The sequence below is a fragment of the Andrographis paniculata genome, unplaced genomic scaffold (genome assembly GCF_009805555.1).
Source record: "Andrographis paniculata isolate CXL003 unplaced genomic scaffold, ASM980555v1 Contig9END, whole genome shotgun sequence".
NCBI classification, from domain to species: Eukaryota; Viridiplantae; Streptophyta; class Magnoliopsida; order Lamiales; family Acanthaceae; genus Andrographis; species Andrographis paniculata.
The window spans coordinates 1,205,863-1,217,998 of NW_026137639.1; the positions used below are offsets into that span (position 1 = coordinate 1,205,863).

Below are 12,136 nucleotides of genomic sequence, written 5' to 3' on the forward strand. Positions count from 1 at the left end.
ATAAAAAAATAATTTATTTTATTACAATTATATAGTTTGAATATAATTAATTTTTTTAAAAAAATACAAATCAAACACACTTATTAATTCAAATCTACTGATACGACTGTCATAGATCGAGAAATAAATATTACCCATATTTTTTAAAATTAGATTATTTTTTTGCTTTGCCAAACATTCCCTTTGTTGAGGTAAAAAATCACTTTCATGGTATTGACAGCACAGGGAAAGATACGGTAGACCTGCCCGCAGTGGATTATTTTCTCCTGCATCCAACTCAGGGCTAAAATGAAGCAAGCATGGCCGGATTAGTTGGAAGTTGTGAGATCAACATTTTCCAAACCTAACTGTGATTAGCTAGCTAGCTGTTGATTTTTCCGTAATCAGTTCAACTTAACATCGAGTTTTGAATTTGTGTGTTTGCAGTGCAGATCAGTGTGGTTAACAGTGGCGTAAGGGTGAGGATCGGTGAAATTTTTGTTTTAGTGGATGCTGTTGGTAGTTTCTCTGTTTTCGGCTGACTGGACGCCTGGAGTTGATTGCATTTTGGATAGTTGTGTGCGGGTTGGTTGATTAGGACGTTTTGGTGTGGATTTTGGGTTATTGGGTTGATTGCTGGGAGTTTTGTGGTAATGGTGGTTTGTTTTGGGATTGATCTGCGGATGGGGGGAGAAGTGGCGGGAGATTGAAGGAATAGGTTGGTGTGATCACATTGTGTGGTATTATGTGTGTACGTGGTGTTGGTTGTTTTGCAGTTTGGGTATTTGGTGAATTCGGGGATTACGGCGGCGGGGATTTCCATTGTTGAGATCTGTATGTCTGTGGGGGGTGAAGTGGTGTGAATTTCGTGGAGTTGAGTAGGGGACAAGAAGTGGTTGGGATTTGAGATTGGGGCGTGATGGAATCGAAAATGGATCAGTATGAGATCATGGAGCAGATTGGGCGTGGAGCTTTCGGAGCTGCCATTTTGGTTAATCACAAAATGGAAAGGAAAAAGTATGGATTCCTAATAAGTCAAAGTTTGTGGATTTTTGGTGGACTGTTGGATAATTTGTTTTTAATCAATGATACCATGGTTATGATCTTTATTTGATTTTTGGTTTTGGTTGTTGAAATCCAGGTATGTGCTTAAGAAGATCCGATTAGCTCGGCAGACAGAAAGATGCAGAAGATCAGCTCATCAGGAGGTATGCTGAATTTGAGGTTTCATAAAATTCATTTGATTCTTCAGATAAGTGTTTTTCTTCTTCCTCGTGATTTTCTTGTTTCTGATTTGGGGATATTGACCTGTTTTTGGAGTTTTCTATGTTAGTTGGAGAAGAACATATGAAATTAGTTAAGAATCTCATCATATTTTTTTGGCAACTGTTACTTCATAAGAAAGTCAAATTCACGCCCTGAACAAGATATTACCAATTTATTTAGCAGTCTTCATTTGGTGACTAAAATGTTAATTCAAACTTTATTATTGTGGCATATGCAGACTCTTAACTGAGGAAGCTAGTTCGTTCTAAGTTCATTGTGTTATACGAAAAATGCTTAAATTTGGAAGTTCTTTCTAATTTTATTGTGTAATGTGCAGATGGCATTAATTGCTCGAATACAACATCCTTACATTGTTGAGTTCAAGGAAGCTTGGGTGGAGAAGGTAATTTTTGGTAAATATTCTAAAGGCATGTTTAGTATGAAGGTTAGGATAGAATTATATTAATTATACTGAATCGTATAATCCAAAGTTATATACTTATTGTACACCACTTTGTTTCACAGCCCTCGTCATTTTGGAAATTGTCACACAAATTAATGAATGCTTTACGATACTAATATATTTCCATTTCAATCTCCATTATGTATCCGTTGGCCTAATTAACCAACACCTAATTTTCATATATCAATCACATTTAGCACCCATTTTCACCTCAATGTCTTTAAAACTCAAAACAATCCACGGAAATAGTAGTAAATTTATCTTGCACAGCTTATTTTCGAAGTAAACATATCCCCAATGTCTTGGAAACATAAGTTATTGGTAGGTTTGTAGTGACAAACTAATTAGTTGTCTGATGCTAAAACAGGGTTGCTACGTATGCATAGTTACTGGCTACTGTGAAGGAGGGGACATGTAAGTGATCTACACTGCTATATAAGCATGAAACTGTAATAAATTTTCATCGGTGTTGTTCATTCCTTTATTTTTTGTCTCCAATGTTCATGATCTTTTGACTGTTTAATGTAACAGGGCTGAACTAATGAAAAAAGCCAATGGCCAGTATTTCCCGGAGGAGGTTTGATTGATTTCTTTTTGTGAATATTATTGGTCTTCTTTTGTTTGGATTAATTGATTGGTATTAATATATTGGCAGAAATTGTTAAAGTGGTTCACTCAGCTCCTGCTGGCAGTTGAGTATCTTCATTCCAACTTTGTTCTTCACCGGGACCTCAAGGTCAGTCTTTGAGTATTGGCATTGATCCTTGTGATAGCTGTTGTTGTTGTTGTTGTCATTTCTATTGTATAATATGGTCACTGATCTACTTGGAATTTTCTTGCCAGTGCTCAAATATCTTCCTTACCAAAGATCAAGATGTTCGTCTAGGTAATAGTGGTGTAATATTCATCAAATCCCATCCTAAAAAACTAGACAAGCTGGATGTGGGCATTCAAATCAATACTCGTTCCTTTTCTTATATTCTTATAATTTTTTCTGAATAGGTGATTTCGGACTTGCTAAAACTTTGAAGGCAGATGATTTAGCTTCTTCGGTATGTAATTTAGAATACATCGAATCCCCTCTCTTTACCTGGTGAACTGTAATGTGATTATGAGCTAATGAAAGGGACTATATTTACAGTTCTTTGCCTTGGCTTGGTTTCGAGATTGTTGGGATTCAATAACCTGACTGTATAAATATAAAAGAGGAGAGAAATAATGTACTGAAAAAATGATATGCACCCATTGTTGCATTTTATTTTTGATGCATAAACACCAAGCTGAGTGGGTGAGCTCATGTCCAGAAAAGAATAACCGATTTTATGGAATTCTCAATTTTTTTCTGAATAATTCGTGTAGCCTGGAAGAATTGGATTAGCATTATGCTCAGTATTAGCTCTGTATAACTAAATTCAATTGAAGATTTTCTTACTTCTTGTTGTCAGGTAGTTGGAACTCCCAATTACATGTGTCCCGAACTTCTTGCTGACATCCCTTACGGATTTAAATCTGATATTTGGTCTCTTGGTATGCCTGTTTCATTTCTTTAATTCAGTCACAAATCAAATCAACTTTAGAATTGTCATTTTTGTAATGTTTTGATTCATCATTCAGGTTGCTGTATGTATGAAATGGCTGCCCATCGTCCTGCATTCAAAGCTTTTGTAAGATTTCTAGTTCTTATTTGTTCCCCCTAAATGGATCTAGGTGGTTGGGGCTCCATAGTCCATAGATTAACTTCACTGTTGTTTTCAAAGCTCATCCTTTCACTTAATATCCAAATGTATGTTTCAGGACATGGCGGGACTAATAAGCAAGATTAATCGATCCTCCATTGGTCCTTTGCCACCATGTTACTCCCCATCCTTGTAAGCAACCTAACCCATCTGTCCCAGGATTATTGAATGACAATGTAGTGATGAATTTGAATTTGAATCGGGAGTAATGGTTTTTTCAACAGGAAAACACTAATCAAGAGTATGCTAAGAAAAAACCCCGAACACCGCGCCAGTGTAAGAACCATATGCATCTATGTATTTTGCAGAGACCAATGACATTTGATCTGATTTCAACATTTCTCAGGCATCTGAATTACTGAAGCACCCATATCTTCAGCCTTACATTGATCTGTACCGTCCATCTTATAACATGGCTGTCGCCAATTCACCCGAGAAACCTCATCCCATGGCTCGTGACAGTCGAAAGAATATGGCTGAAAGCCAAAGCAGCAACAGCTCCTGCAGTGACAGAGACAGCTTGAGGTCAAGTGAAAGGAACATGGTCGTGAATAAAGACAATAGAGCAGGTGATATCGACTCGGCTTCTGTTGATGAGGATGCTGGCCCGAGGCTTCTTGTACCGAGAGATGGTCTAAAAGGGACAGCAATTGTCAAGGAACATGATGACAGGAAACCAACGAACGAAGAACAGAGGAACAACAGTGAATTTAAGCAGCCGAAAATGATCAAAAACATTATGATCGCTCTGAAAGAAGGAAAAAGCAGAGAAAATAGTTCGCCGATGAGAAGCAACCATGCGAAGCCTGGCGCTTTCGGTTACCAGAGAGGGAGTGTTGAGGCATCTCCCAGAGTCAGCAAACCAGGTCACCCTAACCATGTGCTTAAGGGCAATGCAGAGACACCAATGGTTGCATCGGCAAAGGCCATACCCGATTCCACCAAGCGAACATACGCAACAAATTCTTTGAAACATCAGGTATTAATAAAATCTAGTATCTTCATTCTAATCTAGGCTGAAATTAATTATGAACTTGGTTTTTGTTGCTGACATATCTTTTTAGTTACCTGCCACGGATACGCCTCCGAAGACCAAAGCTCGACACGAAGGAATCCCACCCACCGGTCCCATGAAACCTTCTGCTGAAGATGGATTCTCGATAAGGGCCAGACAGAAAACACCTCCAACACTCACTAGAAGGCCATCGTTTCCTGCACGGACACGGCAGGTGGGATGCGAGACACCTAATACAAAGACTGGTCCTGATGAAGCTCGTGATCCTGAAGCTATAGATTCTGTGCCTCATCGCTCCAATCCAAGTACATCGAGAGATATTGTCCCGTATTCCAGGAAGTCGACTGGGGTCGGTTCTAAGAGAATGTACACAGAGAGCAGCAATTCTGCATCATCTTCGGTATCCATCCAAGGATTTGAGCTATGCGACGATGCGTCCACCCCTACAACTGAACAGATACTTCATGGCCGTGAAGTGTCCGAAATTGAAGTCATTAATACTACGGAACATGTTGAAGTTAGCTGCCGAACACCGAAACAGCAAGCTACTGAAGTTGATATTAATGAGTCTACACTGTGCTATTCTACCCCTTCCTCATCACACTCGGAAAGACTCGGGAATTCATCACTCCACGGGAATCGCTCCAAGTCTGTCGTATCTTCCGTCGAATCGTTTCAAGAACGCTTGGATGATAAGGTTATGCATGTAGATGCTCGTGCCGAGAATATAGGCTCCCCTGCTGAAATCAAAGGTAACGATGCGGCTGCCATTATGTCCGACAGCAGGTATGATCCCGTATTCACATCGAGCAGAGATGATAAGGTCACGGAGAAAAAGCTTGTTTCTCCGGATACAGAATGCTCCTCGTCATCCGGCATTGCCCACAGCTCGTCAAACTTGATTCCAGATAAAGGCCTTGTGGTGCAGAAGGGTGTCATCGATAAAGCTGTCCCGAGTCACCCCCAACCGGCATTCGATGAGGTTATTCATGTGATACGCCACAGTAGCTTCCGAGTTGGCCCTGATCAGCATCCGGTGCTGGACAATCTGGAGCCTCCGATGGATGTCGGGAAGCTTATAAACGTCGTGAGAGATGATTTCGACGTGAAAGATCCAACATGCTCCGAAACAGCAACTCCCAAATCATCCGAAACTGCGCCCCCTCCGCCTGAAAATTCCATCACTAAGGAAATAGACACGGCGGCGAATGCAAATACCCCGGATTCTTCTGAACCATCAAAACCAAGCCCGCCTCCGCCTCCGCCTCAAGAAGAAGTGCCGGCAAAGGAAACTCTAGACGTGAATTCGTTCAGGCAGAGGGCGGATGCGCTTGAAGGACTGCTGGAGCTGTCTGCGGACTTGCTCCAGCAGAACCGACTCGAAGAACTTGCCGTGGTTCTGAAACCTTTCGGTAAGGAGAAGGTTTCGCCGAGAGATACGGCAATCTGGCTGGCGAAAAGCCTCAAGGGAATGATGCTCGATGAGAGCGGTCGGAATTCGTAATCACACACAGAGACAGCTCAGGTAATTCTGATTCTGCCATTCTTGAAGTTATTCTTACATTACATTGCATGCATAGTTCTATCCATATAAAAAGGCATTGAAATCTTTCTTTCTCCTTCTCTTTCACATTTTGATCTTTTTCATTGTGCAATGATGTATATAGTTGTTGTTTAAATTCAAGATTGCTTGTTTATTTGATTTCAATTTTTGGGTTCCTATTAATCTATCTTTTGCTGCTTGTTTGTTTATCTTCAATATATATTGAGCTTCATGATGGATTGTTTTTATGTTTCTTGTTTTGGATCATTAGTATTTGATTTGATTTATTAGAATAGATAGAAGCAATTTTTAGTGTAATTAGTGGGCATGGATTTTGAAATTTATTTTTCAGATCATTTTTGGAATGATAATGACCTTCAGAAATAAAATTTTGCTCTAATTTTTTAGATAAAAATAGATAGACAGACCATTAACACTGTCAATTTTAATTATTTTTTTAATTAATAATAATATTAATTTTTTTTTTTTACAATTGTTATATAATGTAAGATGTCTTTATAATAGACACGAAAGTTGTAGTATTGGAAAATATATTTCATAAATATTTTTTAAAAAATATATAATATATATTTTATTAGCATGCAAAAATTCATAATTTTAATATGTATTATCTACTCAATTATCTATATTTAATATAAAAAAATATATTAACTCAAAAACCACGTAGTGAAAATGTTTCCATTTGTTTTTAGTTTTAAGTGTTTTTAAAATTAGATATAATTTTTTTTTTTTTTTTTAGTAATATAAACAATAATACTTCTACGTTGAATTTTTGGATTCTTTTAGAATATATTGTAAATTATATTTTAGGTAAATATATAGTCCTAGATAAATCATTCACTTTACAGGAATTTAAGAATATTATAATGAGTGTATAATATATATAAAGATAAATTATATGGTATAGACGAAATAAAAATAATAATACTTTGATATAATAGTTTGTAAAAAAATACTCCCTCCGTCCACGAACTAATGTCCTATTTTTCTGTTTGGGACGTCCAATAATTATTGTCCTGTTTTTTTTTTTTTTTTTAAATACAAATTTTACATTTTTACTGTTAATTCATTTATTACTTTTAATCTCTACAATTCAATTAAGATCAAATTTGTCAATTCATAAAAAAAAACAATCACTTAAAAACCATAAAAATATACTTTAGAATAATAAAAATTGAATCATAATAAATATATTTATTGAAAATTGTGAAAGTAAACTTTAAAGTCACAACAAAATACACCACTTGTAACTCAACTTATGACTTCAAATTAAGAGTTTGAAATTTTAATTTAAATAATATTTTATGAATGATAATAATATATTTTTATAAAATTATACAAATTAAATAATATAAAATTTTATTTAAAATGCAAAACAAACACTTTCTCAAATGAATCACTTATAACCCAAATTCTAACCAAATGCACCCAAATTTTGTGCTATTTTAACATATATTTCCATCTACAAGTGTACATTTTATTAATTTTTATTATTCAAACCTAAAGTATTCAATATATCATACAGTATATACTTATTTATATCAATATTTATCATAGTACTAACTTAATTTTTACATACCAAAAGTATCACAAATTATTATTAAAATATAAAATTTATCAAATCTCGTAAAAAAAAAATAAAAAATTCATGGGTGTCAATTCAATATATTCTTCACTTCCATTGTAATAAAATAAAAAATAACTAGTAGAAGTATGTAAAATAAGTTTAACACTTTTACTTTTGAATATATATATGTATAAAATGAATATATTTATAAAAGTTAAAAATATTTTAATGTTTAATATAAATAAATAAATACTTATTACTTTTTTTAAGTGGACAAGGAAGTAAGTTATTAAAAACTCATTCGACATAATAAGAATTTTAAAAAAATATATTGAATGAAAATAAAATGAAACATTTAATGATAAGTAAAAAAGGAAATTGAAATTAAATTTGGATGAGTGAGAAAAAATATAATTTACCCAATTATGTATTTTTATTCTAATTATTTGATCGTAGGGAAAGGTAGAGAGCGAATCTCCGTTGGTCTGTGTAAGGCCATAAGAAAGGCTGTCACACGACGCGGGTTTTTATTCTCTAATTCGCACCTCACCATACCCACAGAGAGCGAGAGAGATCTCCGCCTCCGCCTCCGCCACCGCCACCGCCATGGGCGACCCTAATAGACCACCAGTCACAGGCTACCCCGCCGCCCCCAACGGTTACTCCGCCCAACCGCCGCCGCCACCGTCAGGCACCGCCTACCCTTACGTCGCCGCTCACCCGCCCAACGCCTACTACAGCTACCCCAACAACGCATACAACTATCACTACGACGCCGACTCCGTCCGCCGCGCCGCCTGGCTCCGCCGGATCTTCGCCTTTGTAATCGGTCTCGTCGTAATCTTCGGAACGATCACCTTCATCGTCTGGTTGGTCCTCCGCCCGCAGCTCCCGGAGTTCCGCGTCGATTCCGTCGCCGTCTCCAATCTCAGCCTCGGCAACAACTCGCTTGTGTCCTTCACCTCCGAGGTCCGCCTCACCGCGCGGAACCCTAACAAGAAGATGGACCTCTTCTACGACGACATCCAGTCGATGCTGTATTATGAATCCAGTGACCTCGCGCAGACCTCAGTTCCCCCGTTCTCGCAGCACACTCAAAGCGAGACTTCCCTGGCGGCGAATTTCGCGGCGGCGGGGAGTTTCGTGGAGAAGTCGGTGGCGGATGGGATCACCGGCGACCAAAAGAAGAATGGTAATGTGAACTTCAATTTGAGGATGATTTCTAAGGTTAAGTTTGAGGCGAAGGCGTGGAGGACTAGGCGGAGGTATCTAAGGGTATTTTGCGCAGATTTGATCGTTGGATTTCCCGGCGGCCGGAGCTCCGGCACTTTGACCGGCGGCCCGAAGCAGTGCCGCGTAGGGATTTGAGGTGAATTGTTGAGTTTTCTATAAATTTAAATAATTTTTAGCTAGGTATGTTGGATGCATAAATTTTCCCTCCTGAATTTGGAATGGTGAGGAAATGGAGGATGAATCTATCCTGGTTCTGCTTATGTAGCTTTGTTTGCACAGGGAATGTGGTTTGCCCACAATTAGTCTATTTTCTGTGTACAGTTTCGTGTTCTAGATTTTTTTTCGATGTTTGATTAATTGATTTGCTGTTCTAAGATTTGGATTTTTGCTGAATACTCTGCATTATTCTTTTGCCCTGAATTGTGGTCATGATGCTGCTACTGATGAAGGGTATTAGTAGTTGATCTCATGGTGTGAGTTTCGAAGATGCTGCTGGAATAGATAGCCACTGAATGTTGTTAATTTGGCATGGGTAGGTTAGAATGTTTTTCGTTAGGGTTGATGGGATCGATAGCCAATGAATGTTGCTAATTGTTGATTAGAATGTTTGTTCATTAGGGTTGATGGGATCGATAGCCAATGAATGTTGCTAATTGTTGATTAGAAGAATGCTTGTTCGTTATGGTTGATGGGATCAATAGCCAATGAATGTTGCTAATTGCTGATTAGAAGAATGTTTGTTCGTTAGGGTTGATGGGATCGATAGCCAATGAATGTTGCTAATTGTTGATTAGAAGAATGCTTGTTCGTTAGGGTTGATGGGATCGATAGCCAATGGATGTTGCTAATTGCTGATTAGAAGAATGTTTGTTCGTTAGGGTTGATGGGATCGATAGCCAATGAATGTTGCTAATTGTTGATTAGAATGTTTGTTCGTTAGGGTTGATGGGATCGATAGCCAATGAATGTTGCTAATTTGGCGTAGGTGAATTAAAATGTTTATTTGTTAGGGTTGATAGGATCGATAGCCAATGAATGTTGCTAATTGTTGATTAGAATGTTTGTTCGTTAGGGTTGATCGGGTCAATAACCAATGAATGTTGCAAATTTGGCATGGGTTGATTAGAATGTTTGTTTTTTAGCGTTGATGGGATTGATAGCCAATGAATGTTGCTAATTTGGCATGGGTTTATTAGAATATTTGCCTTTTTAGGATTAATGGGATTTCTTTCTTGAATGGGATTGATAGCCAACGAATATTTTACTAATTTGGAATGGGGTACTTAACGTGGACGTATCTAAATGGTTCATGTTGTCTGCTAGTGCTATGTGAAATATTGACTCTACGCCGTGAGGTAGGTTATTCGGTAAGATGAGTAAGGAACTAGCATATCATGTGCATACTTTTGGGGTGGGTGAAGGCATGACCGAGCACTTTTAAGACAGCACCACAGTGGAAGTTGAGCTCATGACCTGTTTTTGACATTAGCATTTTGATTAAGTTTTTTACTACTGCCCGTAACTACACACTACTATCTAGAGAATTTGTTTAGATATAGTTAGTTTGATGCAACTCTTAATGTATTGAAATCTGCAGGATCAGTTTTGATGATTATGTTTATTTCTTGCTGGGTAGTTTAGTGGTTTTCATTTACCAATTACATATATACACTAGTCGAACTTGAAAACACTCAAAAGACTGGATATCTCTAAATCTAAGGAAAACAACACAAATCCAATTATAAGGGTAGAAATAAATAAGAGCTCCTGAAGGACAAGGCTATCTAGAATCCAGCAATTTTAAGCTGAAACGATTCACTGGTATCGGATATAATTAATTGCCTGGTATTGTGAAGTCACTAATGAGTGCAGGAAGATGAGGATTGAGGACACCAATTTGAGTTTTGATATCAACTCAAGAAGAACTCTCATTCTTCGTTCAATTCTATAATCAACTATCAACTATCTTTAGAAAGTGTATGTGTTCTTTATTTATACTAGGTTTACATAACTTGAGTCGAACTCATTACAAATTCAGAAATAGTATACGGTATCCGGGTTGGCTGAGAAACTGGAATAGTGGTGTCAGAAAAGAACATCCTTGGTGAAGATGGGTCTAAAGCTCCTTAATTTGATTGAAATCATGTCAGGTTGCTAAATGGTTCAGATATGGTAATTTAGGAGTCTGGAGCAATTTTGAAGATCGATGTGTGGAGTTTCGACTGCCCTTTATTCCTTTCCCTTACCGGAAATAGCATCAACACCTAACCAAGCTACTATCATAGTGACTCCAACGTTGTAACTTGGCTCAAGACACTTGATTGAATTGTTGTCATTTGGTATGTTTCAAAACTCACCAGTCGCCACATCCTGTAAGGGTTGTTGTCATTTTGGTTTGTCCTGATGCAAGATTATGTTTAACCTTGTATGGAAAAAAAAATCTTGGTTTTCAAATTTTGTCTATGTATTTGACAACTATCTTAGGCTGCTTGATTTGTTGTTTTCATTATTTGTTAATACTCTGCGTCTCATTTATTCACAACAAAGGATGGTTTACAGTTGACGATTATTCCGTATATTTGTGTGGTAGCTAATTAGTAATATCCATCTTTGGAAGCTTCGATAATGTTTTCAAGTGAGAATTATTGGATCGCTAGCACATGCAGGATGTGGCTAATTTTTTTCTATATTGATTATGAGGCATAAACATTTATTCATTAGTTTTATACGAAAACAGTTTCGTGTTGGAGAAACTGTTTGTGGATGATTAATCAGGTTGCTTTCTTGGGATAAGGATACGACGTTTGCAATGGACAGTAAGACCCTATTATGCTGCCCAAGCTTGTGAGGTATGTGTTGGTGATATTTCCTTGTCGAATACTTGGAAAGCTTGCATTTTACCATCTTTAAAGTTGTCTTTGGGAAACATGCATGTTTCTAGTCCAAAGAACTCAGGTGCTATGTGTTGAAAATCTTGTCTGTGACAAGGCACAAGATTTTTGCTAGAATTGTGAAATCTTCAGAAATTTGTCTTATCATATGAATTTTGAAATAACATTACTCATCTTCCTAGACATGATGAAAGTGATGATAATTGAAACCCCTTGATGTTATGAAAATATTGCTCGTCGTGATGATTTCAACCATTGCTGCGCAACATGCTGACTGTAGTAAATACATTTCTTTTGTAGTTGTTGAGCATGAAGTTTAGTTCTCGAGCTCATCAACAGTTTGGTAGATAAGTTAAATAGATCGATCGAACATAAACATTCGACTCCTTCAATTAAGGAATGAGTTGAAGTTATATATGGCT

The 12,136-nt window shown here is 37.3% G+C and overlaps 2 protein-coding genes across 4 annotated transcripts; both read left to right on the plus strand.

The window, feature by feature from the left end:
* The first annotated feature begins 214 nt into the window (after positions 1 to 214).
* LOC127244210 (serine/threonine-protein kinase Nek6) lies at positions 215 to 6,167 on the plus strand. Its single transcript, XM_051264643.1, has 15 exons — positions 215 to 321; positions 427 to 996; positions 1,121 to 1,187; positions 1,583 to 1,648; positions 2,076 to 2,122; positions 2,240 to 2,285; positions 2,364 to 2,444; positions 2,552 to 2,594; positions 2,711 to 2,760; positions 3,154 to 3,235; positions 3,323 to 3,372; positions 3,503 to 3,576; positions 3,669 to 3,720; positions 3,791 to 4,423; positions 4,509 to 6,167. The coding sequence occupies exons 2-15, from the start codon at positions 899 to 901 to the stop codon at positions 5,961 to 5,963; spliced, it is 2,844 nt and encodes a 947-aa protein (XP_051120600.1). The 5' UTR covers positions 215 to 321; positions 427 to 898; the 3' UTR covers positions 5,964 to 6,167.
* A 1,889-nt stretch (positions 6,168 to 8,056) lies between these two features.
* LOC127244191 (NDR1/HIN1-like protein 10) lies at positions 8,057 to 11,936 on the plus strand. 3 transcript variants are annotated; one of them, XR_007837095.1, is made up of 3 exons: positions 8,057 to 8,959; positions 10,974 to 11,162; positions 11,561 to 11,936. XR_007837095.1 is itself a non-coding variant. In XM_051264617.1 (2 exons), the coding sequence occupies exon 1, from the start codon at positions 8,197 to 8,199 to the stop codon at positions 8,956 to 8,958; it is 762 nt and encodes a 253-aa protein (XP_051120574.1). In that variant the 5' UTR covers positions 8,057 to 8,196; the 3' UTR covers position 8,959; positions 11,561 to 11,931. The 3 variants fall into 3 exon arrangements, 2 of the variants coding, with proteins under 2 accessions (XP_051120574.1, XP_051120575.1); XM_051264617.1 differs by lacking the exon at positions 10,974 to 11,162 and having other exon boundaries at positions 11,561 to 11,931; XM_051264618.1 differs by lacking the exons at positions 10,974 to 11,162; positions 11,561 to 11,936 and adding an exon at positions 9,572 to 9,588.
* Positions 11,937 to 12,136: the final 200 nt, after the last annotated feature.